The 17,213-nt window shown below is 43.6% G+C and overlaps 1 protein-coding gene across 1 annotated transcript in view; it reads left to right on the top strand.

Moving 5' to 3' along the window:
* The window catches only part of VPS53 (VPS53 subunit of GARP complex), a 126,638-nt gene that overhangs the window by 32,599 nt on the left and 76,826 nt on the right, over positions 1-17,213 (top strand). The window contains exons 6-10 of the mRNA XM_057536008.1: positions 1,130-1,245; positions 2,942-3,061; positions 13,275-13,353; positions 15,947-16,090; positions 16,934-17,076. Coding sequence (XP_057391991.1) covers positions 1,130-1,245; positions 2,942-3,061; positions 13,275-13,353; positions 15,947-16,090; positions 16,934-17,076 — 602 coding nt within the window. The remainder of the gene's footprint in view (positions 1-1,129; positions 1,246-2,941; positions 3,062-13,274; positions 13,354-15,946; positions 16,091-16,933; positions 17,077-17,213) is intronic.

The raw sequence follows: 17,213 nt of genomic DNA, 5'->3' as shown, positions 1-17,213 counted from the left end.
ACCATAGAAATAGAGACATTTTGGTGGCCTGAGGGTCACAGAGAGAGCAGCTTGATGGGCCAAGTCCCCGTGAAAGAGGCTTTTTCTGCTAGGATCCAGGTCAGCCTTGCGGGTTTGTGGGTGTGGATTTGAGCTGTACAGGTCGTGACCTTTACTTCATAACTCTACCCAGGATGATCAAATTCTAAAAAATCAGGTCATGTGAATTTAACTCACTACCAGCCTTTTTCACTTTTAATGGGAGACCTGTGTTTCCAGTAACTAGGATGTTTGTGCCTGGTATCCAGGGCGCTCCCTTCCCTCCGGGTGTCATAGAACCTGGGGAACCAAATTGCTCTTCAGAAAGTTTCTTGTTCAGCATGGACTCAGGCAGTTTAGTGGAAGAGTCCGCCTAGGGTTAGTAAAGGTGGAGAATTGTTCCCACCTCACTACTGAATGTACTTTTCTAGTGACTGAAACATACTTACGTTCCCAGCTACAGAGTTTCTTTTTCTTGGACCCCCTGGATCAACACTGTTGGAATTTTACTTCCCTGATTGCCATCTGCCTCCCTGAAGACTCTGCTCTTAATGATGTCATGTTAAGCTTACTTTGCGGGGGTTACATTTCAGTCTTCTTGAGATTTGAGGAGAAATCTTCTGGAGACCGGATAATAAACCCTAGATCCACGAATAAAGCCCTTCTCAATAGAATTAGCTGACTCATACTATGCTATCCATTTTGTACCGAACCTAGAAACCCCGGTGCCAGAAGGCATACTTCCCTGACCTTGTTCAGGAGGAGATCCGCCGTCCTTGGCTCCTGGACACCGTGTGCTCCATACTCAATTACTTTGTGGCTCACTCCACTTTACTTGGGGTGAAGAATAAAGTTCATTTCATTCTCACAACTGAGGATTTTGTAACCCTGGGTAAAGTCTGCTGAAGAAATGCCAAATTAGATGTAAACGGGCTGATAGGAAATTATTTTGAGTATGTATTGGGAGGACACCTGTGTTTTCTCCAAGGGCTAACGCGAGGCATGTTTGTCCCTATTTCATTTGCATTATTGTCTCCCGAGGCCACTTGCAGACCGGTTGACGTCTGTCTTAACCCTCCTCCTTTTTCTCCTGTGGTTTTTCACTGTTTAGGTGAAGGAAATCACCCGTGACATCAAGCAGTTAGATCACGCCAAACGCCACCTGACCACCTCGATCACGACACTGAACCACCTGCACATGCTGGCGGGTGGCGTTGATTCCCTCGAGTAAGCACGTCAGCGGTCCCTTTCGGGTCCACGGGAAATAAATGTGTCACAGAGGAGATGGCACTGTAGGTTTATTTACTTCTTAGCCAGGAGAGTCTCATCATCCTGGCCCACTTCCTGCAAAGCAGTCTCAGATGTTTAGTCACCACTTTGGCTTTGTGCCCTTGGGTGCTCAACGTGTAACAGACACCCGAGACTTTGAGGGGAGGGGCAGGGGAGTCTGAAGGGGCCCAGAAAGCATGCAGAGAATGACTTCAAGAGCACAGGTCGTTTCCGTGTGGTAGATCTCTACCACGGAGGCTGACGAGGCAGTGTAGGGCTGTAATCACGCCCCCAGCCTGCGCATTGGCAAGTTTTCCTGCTTGTGTTGGGCTCAGTTGCACTGTCGTTGAACATGCCTTATGGAAACAGATCCTTGTACCCACTTTTTTCTTTTTTTTTCCACCCACTTGTTCAAAGGCAGAAGCTTTCTGTTTGGCTTGTAGGGGAACTATAGGGAATGGTACATGAGAACATGAGAAACAGTATTAAAAGGAAGAGTTGGTTATTGACCACAACGAAGCAGCCCAAAGGCCTCCTTTCCTAGAAGATTCTGATATTCCTGTTCACTTTTGTGGTCTGTCTCATGAGAATTGCCCCTGTCCCAGCCTCAGTGTAATCTCACGTGTGGATAGAGAAAGAGCACCTCCATAGGAATTTAGACACAGTATCCAAAGTTGGGGCAAATAGGGGACAGACTCCTTCCTAGTCTCTCCCAGACATTGCATGGTCTTCAGTGAACCCTGGCCTGTTCTCCTGCGAGCAGTGATCCGAGAGGTCAGCAGGCCTGTGTCCTTGTCCCTTTCCCCAGGTGCTCAGTGCTTTCCAACAAACCAGCAGACCAGGCAGTGGTAGCAACGTAACTCCTTGGCTTGAACTTGATCCTGTCTTTTTAAATGCCTTGTAAAGGAAGACATAAATTATACATTTAATTAAAAAACCCAATCCTAATGAAAATTTTAGATCTAATAGTTTGTTCCTTCCTTGCTGTGTGTAACTGTTGATTTTATCAGCATCCTTTTATTTAAGCTTCATTAACCTTAGCAGCAGGGAAACTAAACATACCTAAACATACACAGAGTTGCTTAACATTGGCTTAAAGTCTACAGATTTGAGTTAACATGTAAGTACATATACGTGCTCTTTGTTGTGTCCTGAGATATGTTTGGTTTGCTCAAATGCCGTAACCCTCAAATAATAACATCCCGACCCCTGCTGTCTGTCAAAAGCCAACTAATCCATAATACCCAACCCAAATCCCAAATCCCAAATCCCAAATCCCAAATCCCAAATCCCAAATCCATAGTCTTCCCAGATTCCCCTTCCCCCACCCAGGGAGACTCCATCACTCACACATTCTTTTGTACGTCCCAGAGCACATAACTTGGACTTCTGTTTAGAGCTCCATTCATCCTACTTGGTACTACTTAGATGTGTCCTTGTCGCTCTCCCTTACTAACTCATGTCCCCTTAAGGATTTGGACCCGGTCTTATTTTTTTTCTCCCCCAGTGCACAGCACCATATATATTCAGTGCTCAGGAAATGCTTATTAAGTTGAGTTGATGTCTATTTTAGAGCACAGAGTAGGTTGGTCCATATCTGTATCTTGTGTCCTTAGTGTTTTTTTGGAGTCCTCAACTTCCTATTTCCTTGCAGAGCCATGACCAGGAGAAGGCAGTATGGAGAAGTTGCTAATCTTCTTCAGGGTGTAATGAATGTTCTGGAGCACTTCCACAAATATATGGGAATTCCACAGATCCGGCAGCTTTCTGAAAGGTAAAATGTCATTGGAGAAAACGATCTTCCCTTTTAAGAAAAGGTGGTGCTGGGAAGTGCTTAAGCACTCAGCTCAGGATGTTCATTGTACAATCTCACTGTGGGAAGGAGCCTCAGAGGTCACCTGATCTGACTCTGTCTGTTGCAGACGTCCCCGCTATGTCCCCTCACCACCTCCTTACCATGTCTTCTAACACTACCTGTGTTAGATAGTTGCTGGCCTGGTTCACTGGAGTGAACCAAGCCCACGTTCGTGAGGGCAACTGTTCCAGTTGTCTGCTTCCTTGTAACAAACCAACAAAACCCAGGACTTCGTGGCTGATGACAACAGTTATTTCGCTCGTGTAATGTGGGCTGGCCCAGCAGGGCCGTGCAGCGTCAGCTGGGGCAGCTCCACAGGGGACTGGAGGATCCGTTGGTTTAATCTCATGGGTGGCAGATTGGTGCTTGCTGTCAGCTGCGAGCTCAGCTGGGTTGTCCTCCCTGGGCTGCTTGGGCTTCCTCATGGTGAGGTGGTTCTGGGGCCATGAATGAGCATGCCAAGAGAACCAGGTCTTAGAAGTCACAGAGAGTCATTTCTGTAGTCACAAGCCTGTCAGGATTCAAGAGGAAGGGATATAGCCTCCGCCACCCCCAACGGGAGGAGTGTCAAAGTCCAATTGGTATAAAGAGCACGTGGGGGACTTCCCTGGTGGCGCAGTGGTTAAGAATCCGCCTGCCAATGCAGGGGACATGGGTTCGATCCCTGGTCTGGGAAGATCCTACATGCCGTGGAGCAACTAAGCCCGTGCGCCATGACTACTGAGCCTGCGCTCTAGAGCCCACGAGCCACAACTGCTGAAGCCATGCTCTGCAATGAGAGAAGCCACCGCAATGAGAAGCCCGCGCACCGCAACAAAGAGTAGCCTCCACTCACTGCAACTAGAGAAAGCCTGCAGCAACGAAGACACAATGCAGCCAAAAATAAATAAATAAAAAATTTTAAAGTATTATTAAAAAATAATAAAAAACGAAGAGCACGTGGGATGAGAGATCGCTGTGGTAGTCTTTGCAAGTACAGTCTGCCCTTGAACTTCAGATGTGACAAAATGATGACTTAGCCTCTTTAAATTTGTTCTTTACTTCCTATTCTGTTGAGTTGTAATCCCAGATTCAGAGCCAGTAGAAAGAAAGGCAGATGCTTAAAGAGAAGGAAGATGAGGATCTGAAGGAAGATAAGGGGTGGGGAATTTAATGCCTTTTCTGTTAGAAGTAGCAGCAGGGAAAATACTAAGAGACAGTCAAAATTGATGGATCCCAACCTTTTTTTGGCAAAAAAGAGGAAACGAAGGGGCCGGTACTCAGCAGGAGCCATCATTTTCAACTCTGCTTTCTCATGAGGCCTGATGGCTGCAGGCCTCTTGTTTTCTAAGTTACTTTATTTCTAATTATGTAAGTAATACACATATACATTTTCTTTATTAGAAAAAAGTCAACATACAGATGAAACTTAAGTCCTCTTTTAACTATACCTCACACCCCAGTGCTATCCATAGAAGTAGTTACTATTATCAATTTAATGGTTATCCTCCAGATTTTTTTCTGTGCATTTTAATAAATCTATAGTTTTAGATTGTGGGTTTATTTTGCTTTGTTTTGTTTTAAATGATCTCATAGTGTATGCTTCATTCTGAAACTTTCTCTGTTTTTAGCTTAGCAGTGTATTCTAGAGGTTTTTCCACATCAGTGTATACAAACCTATCTCATTCTTTTTAACAGATGCATAGAATTCTGTAGTATAACATACCACAGATTATTTAACCATTTTCATATCACTAGGCTGTTTGCTTCTAATTGTAAAAGTATACTCCCTTTTGCACATCTACAAGTATTTCTCTAGGATAGATTCTGGGTGATAGGTCACATGCATTTAAGATTTTAATAACTGCTGCCCCTTTGCCCTCCAAAGAGGCTTTATTTATTTATAGTACCATCTGCATAGTGTGTGAGTACCCATTTCTCCATATCCTCAACAACACTTGATATTGTCAGTTTTCCTTTTCATTTATCTGATGGATGAAAAATGGTACCTAGTTCCTTTCATTTTCATTTCTCTGTTAAGTAGTGAGATTAGTTTCTTTTCACTTGATTATAGGCGATTTGCATTTCCTCTGTGAAATGCCAGTTTATATCCTTTGTCTGTTTGTCTACTGAGTTAGTTATCCCTTCCTTATTGATTTGTAGGAGTTCTGTATGTATTCTGGATACTAATCCTTTGTCAGATCTGGCAGATCTTGCCTGTAAAACCATCTAGGTGTGTCACCTGTTTTCAAGGCAGATCTTTGTCCTTTCAGTTTCTTCAATGGTAATTGGTCTATTCATGTTGCCTACTTATTTTTTTTCCTTTTTAAAAATTGTGTTGAAATATACGTTACATAAAATTTACCATTTTAATAATTTTTTAGTGTACAATTTCATAGCATTAAGTATCAGTAAATTCACAGTATCATACAACCATTACCACTCTATTTCCGAAACTTTTTTATTACCCCAGACAGAAACTTTGTATGCATTAAATAATAATACTCATTGCCTCCTCTTCCCTGCCTCTGGTAACCTGTGTTCTATTTTCTATCTATGAATTTGCTTATTCTGGGAACCTCATATACGTGGAATCATACACTATTTGTCCTTTTGTGTCTGGCTTATTTCATTTAGCACGTTTTCAGGTTCATCCGTGTTGTATCATTTATCAGAATTTCATTCCTTTTTAAGGCTGGATATTTTATTGTACATATAGACTATATTTTGTTTGTCCATTCATCTGTTGATGGACACTTGGGTTGCTTCCACCTTGTGGCTGTTGTAGTGTAGACTAAGCAAATCTATCGTCTGGTGCCTATTAAAAATCTGAAGTCCATCTCATTCTTATTCCTTTATAAGATAATCTATTTATTTTGTTCTGGAAGCATTTGAGATTTGGGGGTGGGAGAATCAGGAATTTTACTAGGACATAAGTCTCTTTTCATTCATGTTGCTCTGTACTTAATTGTATTCTTTTCTTTTTTAATATTGTATCTTAATTAATTAATTTATTTTTTGCTGTGTTGAATCTTCGTTTCCGCACGTGGGCTTTCTCTAGTTGTGGCGAGTGGGGGCTACTCTTCATTGTGGTGCGCGGGCTTCTCACCGTGGTGGCTTCTCTTGTTGCGGAGCACGGGCTCTAGTACATGGGCTTCAGTAGTTGTGGTGCACGGACTCTGGAACACAGGCTCAGTAGTTGTGGCACATGGGCTTAGTTGCTCCGCGGCATGTGGGATCTTCACGGACCAGGGATCAAACCCGTGTCCCCTGCATTGGCAGGTGGATTCTTAACCACTGCGCCACAGGGAAGCCCCCTTAATTGTATTCTTAATCTGAAGACTCATGAGTTTATTAAATTCCAAGAAATTGTCCTCCTTTATTTCTTCGAGTAGTTTTTATGCTTTGTTCTCTGTGTTCTCTCTTTGTGGAATCCCTAGTACATGAATATTGGAACTTCTAGATCTGCTGCCTTGTTTCTTAATTTTTTTAACTACCTTGCATCTTTTTGTTGTGTTAAGCTGCATTCCTCAACTCAACCCTCCTGTTTTAATTTATTCTTCAATCTTGCCCATCCTGTTATTTCGCCCAGCTGTTGAGTTTTTATTTCAACAATCCAACTTTAATCTTCAGGGTATCTAGTTGATTCTCTTTTCATGGGCATAGTATCCTCTTAAGTCTCTCAGGGAGTATAAACTATATGCGTTTTAAAGTTCTGAGTCACCTGTTCCGTTTCTCTGTCCTCTGATGTCAGGTCTTTGGTTTGTCGAGCACGATGACTCCCTTTCTTGGTGTTTGCACTCTTCCAATGTTTGGTGATTTCTAGCTGATCGCTCAGTTTTGGCTCTGAGATTCTCTGTCATTCTGATCAGGGATGCTCTTTTACTGTCACCTGCTCGTGAGGGGGAGGCGGGGTGTGCCGCTCGGCTACGCGTGCCACAGACCGTGCTTCTCAGGTGAGGTGGAGCTGGAGCTGGCGGAACTGCCAGGTGGGATATGCTGGTGGCTTATCTTCTGGGCCCGAGGGCTCCCTGATCTGCGTGGATGCTGTCAGCCCTCTGGTCCCTGCTGGGCTTCTCAGACCCACACCCATTCCTGACCTGAACGTTCAAGGCAAGGGTGAGACCTGGGCACTGGCTTCGTTGCTTCTCTTGCAGGACCCCAACGTATCCCTCCAGCGGTTCCCCGGGGCCCCCCTCCTGCTCTGGTGTCCACTCCCCTCATGTCCTTCATCTTTGAGAAGCCATTTTAGGCAGGGGTTTCCTTCTTCAATCCTCTCCTACCAGTTTCTAGCCCACCACTCCTTTTCTTGCCCAGTTCTGGATTCTTATTAAAATCTTTTCATTATTTCTGAGTTTCTGGGACAGGAAGGGGAGGAGTTGCACTGCGTGCTCAGGGTGCCATGTTAGAGGTGAAATGCCAGGGGCTGTTAAGGAATGTTGGAGCAGGGCTTGGCGGAGTACTCGGGAGATCACCACCCTTTCCCTTATCCTTCCTAAACCCTTCACACTCAGAGCTGGCTGATCGCCATGTCACACTGGGGATGTGCAGCAGCCAGGAGAGCAGACAGACGGGGCTTTGTGAGCTGCAGGAGAGAAGGAAGCTTGGCTGGAGAAGGCAGACTCGCTCTCAGTGGATGGGGGGGGGCGGAGAGGCAACATCACCTCCCCTTGCCCTCCTGATAATCCAGAGTTGACCTTTTTTCCTGTTCACTTGTTCTTCTCTTCACTCACCTAATAGACACTTACCACACACTTTTGTATCCCAGGCCCTGTGCTGGGGGGCTGAGGGCACAAAGATAAGAAACACATACTCTCTGCCCTCAAAGCGCTCACCATTTTTATGAGAGACACCAATAGAAAATTTCAGTATAGGATGGATATAGTGTATGTACAGGCACAGCAGGGAATTGATAGACTGACCCTTCAGGGGCCAAGGATAGGGGTCATAGAAGAATTCAATTTTAATGTGATCTTAAAAGAATGGGTAGGATCTTACCACCAAGACAAGAAGAGAGATGGGGGGGAGAAATAAGAGAGAGAGAGAACATCGAGGTACTTGGGGAGACAGTGGAAGGTGAAAGTCTGTCTAGGTAGGCAGGGTCAGATTCTATATGCCTCGCTAAAGAATCCGTTCTTCATCTTGTGGACAGTAAAAGATTTTAAGCGGGGAAAGGCATGGTCTCACTTGTATTTTGTAAAACTCTTGTGGGTTATAGGTACAAGAGACTGGAGGTTGGGGCTATGTTCTGGATTAGAAACGATGAAGACCATACCATGACAGTGACCATGAGGTCAAGGAGATGTGGGGAAGAGTAGGTTACCCATTGGTTGCGTGAGATGGGCATTGTTGAATGGCAGGAATGTGGCAGAACTGAATTTTAGTTATAAAAAAGCACCATAGGGACAAACAAGAGAATGCACTCTTTTAGGATTCCTTGCCTTTTAACATTTTTTTCAAAGAAGTGGTTTTATAAATTTGAAGGAACTTTGTGATCACTGCTGTAATAACACTCCCCTTAAAAATAGAAAAAGATAACATTCTATCAGTATAGTTTGGAGCTCCAGCCATTCATTATCATGTAGGGTTGCTGCAAACACAGGAGGATTTACTTTTCTTTTAGTTCATTTCACAACTTCTATTTGTAAAAAAAAAAAAAAAAAATGTGTTGATTAATAGAGAATATATACTATTAAGTAACACGAAAAATAACGGAAGGGAAGGAATCTCTCGTTTCCAGTGTCTGACTACAGTTCTCTTTCAAGAGGTACTAAAAGTTTGAGGAAAGTCCAGACTTCTTATTTTTAGCATCATTTCTGGTGAATATTCCTCCCTTATGTTTACATAGTGATGGTAGAACCATCTGGAAATGATAGAAATAGCTTATTTGTTTGGGGGGAGGGGAGAAGGCAGGAGAGTTAACATCCTGCGCGCTGCTTCAGCTTCTCTAACTTAATAGCTTGCTGTCTGTAAACTGTGGAAGTCATACAAAGGGTTGTGTTCTGAAATCTTTGCCTGTACATTTGAAATTATGAAGTTCATAGGCTTTGATTTGAATATAGCTGTTTCTTCCATCTACCCTTCTGGAAAATGCTTAAACGTTAATGTAGCGTTGAAGGAAAGATTTTTTTTCTTTAATGTCATCTTTACATTTCAGATCCTCTGGCTTAAGAATATCCATGAAAGCAAATGTGTCTAGTAATCAGTCAGTATTTCCTGAGGAAGAATGGAAGATTCTTGCATTCCTTGAAACCCTTGAAACCTTTGAACTGAAACATATTTTTCAGGGCTATTTCTGACCTCTTATACATGACAGGTACTTGGCAGGTTGAGGGGATCATATGGCTTAGTGATCAAAGAAACTAAAGTGGAGAATGAAAAGGGCTGGCTAATCAACTATACTTCAATAAAATTTGAAAAAAAAGAGAGAAGAGGCCTGGCTAGCTGTGTGACTATGACAGAAAGAACTTAAGTTTCAAAAGAAAGTGTAAGGGTTGTACTTGATGATCTCAAAGCATCCCACTGAGTCACTCTAAGATTCTGGGTTGAGATTCTGTCTGTTTGGCGATGGAGCGTCTGACTAATCTGACTGACTAACCATTCTGTCTGGTACAGACTCTGTATTTTGGGAGGTCAGTTTATTGCGAATCATTGAGGGTCTTTTCTTTAGGACTGTCATTCGCAAGGTATTGGAAGCATCAGGGTTATTTTATCCATAAATGTCTAAGTGGTTTTCATAGTTTGCTGTCCCTCTGCTGCCACCCCTTATGAAATCTGATAGCACATTTAGGGAATGGCGCCCTTGAACATCCCTTGGTCACATGGCGTGGAGGATGCTAGGAGACAGTTGGTTCACCTTCATTTCCAGGTGGCACAGGGAATCTTTCATCTCCTACGAGTGGTCAGCACTGAGTTGTCACCACCCAACCAGGCCGAGCTTATTTGGATGCCAGGAGGAATTGTTATTTCCCCTCTTCTCTAGTAGTGGTAGGTTGATTTTCCTAACGATGACTAGGAAGTTGGTAGCTGAACTCACATATATGCTCCGCTAACAGAGTCTGTTGCTCCATCTCTTCACGGTAGGAACTTACTTTTCATCTTTGGAAGAGGAAGGAGTATAAAGGAGTGAGACCGAAGCTGTGTTCTTTTAAGTATGTTGACGTCTTTCTAGAATTCTGCTCAGGCAACTGATCGTAAAGACTGCTCTTGACATCTTACCCTGAAAGTGCACGGATCATGGTTTGGGTTTATAGATGCCATCATTATCGTCAGTAAGGGAAATGATTTCTCTCTCATCTGAATCACTGGTAGTAACTTCAGGAACTACGCTTGGAAACATTTATGTGCAAAAGCTTATTATTCTGCTCCAACATTAATTAAACATCCGACTTCCAGTCACCTGTAAAGATGGATGCCATTGCCAGCTAGCGCTGTATGATGGGTGTGGTAGAATAGTCAGTATTGGAGCGGATACTGAAAGGCATCTAGTCCAGGCCTCCATCCCCACCCTCTTATTTCACAACCATTCTTAGTCGTGGCCCACATAGGGGAAATGGCTTAATTAGGATTACACGTAGCTCACTAGTGGCACAGCTAAGTCTAGACTATCTCAAGAGGTGACCTTGGGAATGGATTGAAGAAGAAGGCAAGGGGGTCTGCAAATCACAGCCTGGTACTTCTGTATTTATCATAGGCTTTGGTTGTCTTTTCAGGCACCCCAATTTCTTTTTTTTTTTTAATGGATTTTATTGAAGTGTAGTTGATTTACAATGTTGTGTTAATTTTTGCTGTACAGTAAAGTGATTCAGTTATACATGTATATACATGCCTTTTTTTTTTAATTAATTTATTTATTTTGGCTGTGTTGGGTCTCCATTTCTGTGCGAGGGCTTTCTCTAGTTGCGGCGAGTGGGGGCCACTCTTCATCGCGGTGCGCGGGCCTCTCACTGTCATGGCCTCTCTTGTTGCGGAGCACAGGCTCCAAACACGCAGGCTCAGTAGTTGTGGCTCATGGGCCCAGTTGCTCCGCGGCATGTGGGATCTTCCCAGACCAGGGCTCGAACCTGTGCCCCCTGCATTGGTAGGCAGACTCTCAACCACTGCACCACCAGGGAAACCCTACATTCTTTTTCATATTCTTTTCCATTATGGTTTATCACAGGATATTGAATATAGTTCTGTGTGCTATACAGTAGGACCTTGTTGTTTATCCAGTCTATATATTGGGTTGGCCAAAAAGTTCATAAGATCTTACGGAAAAATGTGGACGAACTTACCCAATGTAATAGTTTGCACCTGCTAATCCCAAACTCCCAATCCATCCCTCCCCCACCCCTCCTCCCCTTTGGCAACCATAAGTCTGTTCTCTATGTCTGTGAGTCTGTTTCTGTTTCATAGATAAGTTCATTTGTGTCATATTTTAGATTCCACATATATGTGTTAGCATATGGTATTTGTCTTTCTCCTTCTGACTTACTTCACTTAGTGTGATCATCTCTAGGTCCATCCATGTTACCTCAGGCACCCCAATTTTAAATCTGGTTAAGAATATGGAGTTAGGGGGTGATGGGCTGGGTAGGGTGACAGAGGCAGAGCCGGGACCATCTTTATCACTGAAGTGCTCAGGAGCCCTGAGAGTAAGACTGTGACTGTCCCTGGCGGGGCTGGAGCTCCCCCTGCAGGAATGATCCTGTGGCTTAGGAGGGAACCTGTGCTCTCTGTGCGCTGCCAAGGGGAGAGGAGGAACAGAGGGGCCTGAGGCTCTGGAAGCTCCGTCTTGTGACCTGGCACCAGGGCAGTCTGTCTGCCTGGCCCGTTATGTGGAGTCATAAGACCTTGGAGGCAACGGTTTAACAAAAGCATGTTCTCTTCTGTCCTGTCAGAGCTCACACTCAAGGAATGTTTCCTGTGGTCCACTGGGCAACTGTAGATGGATGGCCCTGATTCTGCCTTGGGGGCTTCTCCGGTGATAGCCTTATCTCTGTCATTTCTAACCCCCTCGGAAGGTGACGAAAGAGGCTGCAAACCCACCTACAAGAGTGGTTTTAAAAGTTTTGAAGATAGTGGAAAAACCCTGGAAAGTATTTGGAATAAGGCATAATTATAACTATGCCATAGAAAAACCAAACTGTTTTGGGTCCTGACTATCCCCTCATTAAAAAAAAAAAAATCTGAGTACGTCGCCAGGCACTGCCTAGTAGCCAAAGAAATTGTGGTTTTGAGCTGTTCGCTATTTCTAGAAACTTCATAAAGTTAATTCCAAAGTAACAGGGTGGAGACCAAAAAAGGAAGAACGTTATTTTATGGTGCTTTTAGCAAAGATAAAATATTTGCCTCAGGCTCAGGGCCGTCCAGCTCTGAGGACGGCTGGTGGGAGGCATCCAGCTCCTGGGGCTGGTGGAGGGCAAGCTCCTCGCAGGAGGCTGACCCGTAGCTCCTTTCCCTCCCAGCTGCTTCTCCTTTCTCCTCTTTCCTCTCAGCTGATAAATATTTCTTGAGCTCCTCGCTTCCATACAAACCACCGTGTTCAGGACCGACTTCCCTGTTCTAACTCACGTTCAGTATAACTCAGTTTTCATCTTCACAGTCTTCTGAGAGAACTTAAATCTTCATTCAGTGGCCTTCACTCTCAATTAGCAGTTCATTTTATCATTTGGATCTTTTTTGCTTTAGAAAACATTCTTTTTGTTCTCTTGTTAAAACTTGGGATCCTGATATTAGTTTGCGACTCTGAAGCACTGTGGAGCCCTCCTCCCATCCTGTACTCCACGGAGCTGGAGAGTAGTTATACCAGTAACCCGAAATGGATTTATATGTGATTTGGGCATTATTATATAGCATTTTCCTGCAGCATAACTACCCCCTAATGACATTTTGTAAAGATTAACATATACTACCTCACAACGGGTGAGAGGTGGCCTAGGAGAACTTTGGGATGTGGAAAATCCGTAGTGAGAATGAATCCGATGCCTGGGTCCTGGTCATAAACCTGCTGCTAACTAATGTGTGACCTCTCTTATCTAGCCACCCCTCCCCCCTTCCTGGATGATCCCTAAAGACTTCAACAGTTCTAACCCCTACGGATCTGTGCATAATTACTTACGGACATTTGGAAATTGATACCAGGCAATGATATGTTCTCTTTTCCCTACAGAGTGAAGGCCGCCCAGACCGAGTTAGGACAGCAAATCCTGGCCGATTTCGAAGAAGCATTTCCTTCCCAGGGTACCAAGGTATTGTTTTGCATTTTCCCTTCAGTCTTTGGATATTATCACCATTTGCGCCTGATGCACACTCCCTGTAGCTACTGTTAATTTACCATTCCGAAAGCGTTTGACAGCAGCCGTAAAGTCTGTTTGCTAGAGGTTCAGGGTAATGAGACCATCCTTGATTTTAAATATCCCAAAGCAACATTGATTCCCCATCTGTGTCCTCCCAGCATCAAAAAGAGGATTTGTTACAGTTTAATTTAATGTGTGTCAAACCCAAGATGTCTGCCCAGTAAATTCCTTCTTTTTCTCATGGCTATGTTTTTAAAAAATAATAGTAATAAAATTTTTTTTCAAGCCACAGTGTTTTTTAGGATCGTTGCATAACTTTTTGGTTTCAGTTTGGTGACGAGACAACTGGGAGGAACGTCCGCAGGCTTATGTAACTCTCGGAGTGACACAGTTAGGAGGCTGGCTTTTAATGATCCTGTTCTTTGGGATTAATCCCTTTAGCTCTCACTGGTAGCATAGCTGTTTGTGTTGTGTCTGCAAAGCCCACAGTATTTCACTTGTGAGCTATTGGTTACACTTCTCATGTAACAAGCCTTGCCTCACTTGGCCGTCACCGTGCCGGGGTAACTGCCGGGGTAACTGCCTTCAGCTCCATCCTGCAAATTGTAGCAGACATAATCTTAATGCTTTGCATGTGTTGGGGAGAGAAGAACCCTCAGAAGCTTTTTTCCCCCCTCTATTATTTGAGCTATTTCAGGAGAAAGAACTGTGCAGCGCAGAAGTGACCCAAAGCACACGCCGGCAAGCAACACTTGGTGGGTGGAGATGGGGGGCGATATATGTTCATTCACCGAGCCAAGGAACGTTTCCTGGATCTGCTCTATAATTCAATAACTGGAAATATCTTAATCGTTTTTCTTTGCGCCTCATAAAAGAAACTTAGGAAGTAGGTGGGGGTAGCAGCCCCAGCTTTGTAGATTACCTTCTACGGGAAACTTGCCTCTGATTTTAATGTCATAGATTCTGGCTGACTTCTAGCAATCAGGTAATTTATGTGTAAAGCACGTTCCTTTGTGGACTTCATCTTCCTTATTCACTTGCTGTAACTGCGGGGAGTGGATATTGGAAAGCTGTCCTGTAAAAAGGGGTTGTAAGGTATTCACAAATTACAAACACTAGCCTCTTCTTAGTCCAGGGTCTGCTCTACTATACTCTGCTGTTCACCCTGGTTTTAAGAAGTTTCAGAAAAATGTGGATGAAACCCAGCTTTATCATTTAGAAAAAAATAATGTTGACCTACATTATATCTTTTTCTCAGACCCCACGAGGCAGATGAGGTGAAAAATGGTTTTCTTTAACAACTTGCTTCCCTTTTCTCTGTCTGGGTGACTTTTTATTAAGAGTTTTCTTTTTGCCTTCTGAATGACTATTGACTTCTCTTAAAGGCCTTGTGTTATTATTACTGTTTCACAAATGGAAATCAAGATTTTTTTTAAAAAAATTACCCAAAGGTTACCTATTAGGTCCTTTTTAAATGAAAAAATCTGAACCCATGAGCCCATAGGTTTTGGCTTTCGTGACTTCTCTGTCAGATCAAACCTTTTCATCTAGAAGCCAGAGCTGAGCAGTCAGGGTGCGCAGTGAACGACGGAACAGCCACTCAGCGCGGAGCAAGTCAGAATTTTAACAATTTAGCTCTCGGGCAGCTTAGGTAACGCTTAGGAAACTCTTGAACTTCAGTTGAGGTGGATAACTTGGGCAGAACTGACAAAAAAAAAAAGTCATAAAGATTTGGAAGACCCTTAATCATCACCTAGTTAAAGTCCATTATTTTTTTTCACTTATATTTCAGATGAGTGTCAATAATTGTGCCAAAGCTATGTGGCTGTTTAGCCAAGCCAAGAGCAGGTGCCAAGTGTTCTTTTCACTGTAAGCCACTCAGCCAGCCATGTTCATTCAGTGAGTTACTATAAAGAAAGGTTCAGGAGACTGAATTGCCTTCAGTTATACAAAGGCCTTCCCACCACGATGTATCAATACAGCCCCTTGATAGTTACTTCTACTGTTTCTTTTCAGGTCAGGGGGCCAGTATCATAATATTTTACCTTTGGCTGCCTGTCTGCATGGTTGCCTATCAGTGGGACAAGGCTGGTGGGTGGCGGTTTAGAACCTGGGTTTAGGTTTTAAATGCCAGCACTCTGTTTGGCACAAATAGAGCACCTTAAGAACAGGAATCCAAGGTTAGAATCGGGGGAAATTGGCATGTGTGGAGTGAGACTGGTATCATTCTGATTTTTAGGGCTCTTCAGCAAGGTGACTTCAGCTCAGATAGCAAAAGTTCCTACCATCATTGCTGGCCCTGTTGCTAAAATGTCTCATTGCTGATTCACGGAGTAGCTTTTATATTGGCTACTGCAGACTAGCTTAATGATTCTTTCATCAAGGAACAAGTAACTAAAATATCCATCCACAGCACAAAAATGAGTGTCAGGGGAGTGGAAGTAATAATAACATCATGAGTAGAACAAGAAGCAGCAGCTGTCAGAGGCCATAAGATTTAAAGGTCACTTCTGGCTTTTGAACTGGTGTGTGTTTGTTTTACCAGAGGCCAGGAGGACCCAGCAATGTCCTACGAGATGCTTGTCTGATTGCTAATATTTTGGACCCCAGAATCAAACAGGAAATCATCAAAAAGTTTATTAAACAGCATCTGTCAGAATATCTAGTACTTTTTCAAGAAAACCAAGATGTAAGTATTGACCAAAGGAGATCAGATGTTACATTTGAATTTATTAATTTATTTTAAAATTTATTTTATTTATTTTATTTTTGGCTGCATTGGGTCTTTGTTGTTGCACGTGGGCTTTCTCTAGTTGCGGCTATCAGGGGCTACTCTTCGTTGCAATGCGCAGGCTTCTCATTGCGGTGGCTTCTCTTGTTGCGGAGCACAGGCTCTAGGCGCTCGGGCTTCAGTAGTTGTGGCACACCAGCTCAGTAGTTGTGGCACGCAGGCTCTAGAGCGCAGGCTCAGTAGTTGTAGCACACAGGCTTAGTTGCTCTGCGGCATGGAGGATCTTCCCGGACCAGGGATCGAACCCGTGTCCCCTGCATTGGCAGGCAGATTCTTAACCACTGTGCCACCAGGGAAGCCCTGTTACGTTTGAATTTTATTGAAAATTGATTGCTCTCAAGTCTGTGATTTATATTTTATTAGTGTTACTGTCTTAAAATGTTGATTGTTGGACCATGAATCCTAGGGGCTGACTGTACAGTTCAGCAATTCTTAACCATTTTGGGGTCACTGACCCTTTGGAAAAATTAATGAGAGCTACAGATCTTCTCCCCAAAAATGCACCTATGCATAAAACTTTGCATACAGTTTCAGGAAGTTTGTAGAACCCTGAAGCCCAGTCATAGACCCCAGGTTAAGAACCTCTGGATCAAGTAAAAAAAAAAGTAGCCTAGACTCTGAAACCGTGAGAAATAGAGAAATTGGTTTTGTTTTTCTTGGTTCTATGTTTTTGCTTATTTTCTTGAACTGTCAATACTACTTCTAAGCACTGGGGTGGATTTTGTTCCCTGCCTCCCCAAGGTTGCCTGGCTGGACAAGATTGACCGGCGCTATGCCTGGATCAAGCGCCAGCTTGTGGACTATGAGGAGAAATACGGCCGGATGTTCCCACGTGAGTGGTACATGGCAGAGAGGATTGCAGTAGAATTTTGCCACATCACAAGGTAGATGCCAACTCTCTACTGGTTTTGGTGTTGATTGAAATCAGTTGAAACCAGTTGATTGAAACCAATCCCCCAGTCTCTACAGGCTCCGTGTTGTCTTGTGGATTTGGTACCACTCCCACCTTTTTTGGTTTGTT

Source organism: Balaenoptera acutorostrata, chromosome 20 (assembly GCF_949987535.1).
Source record: "Balaenoptera acutorostrata chromosome 20, mBalAcu1.1, whole genome shotgun sequence".
Taxonomy (NCBI): domain Eukaryota; kingdom Metazoa; phylum Chordata; class Mammalia; order Artiodactyla; family Balaenopteridae; genus Balaenoptera; species Balaenoptera acutorostrata.
This window is presented reverse-complemented; position numbering and strand designations above follow the sequence as displayed.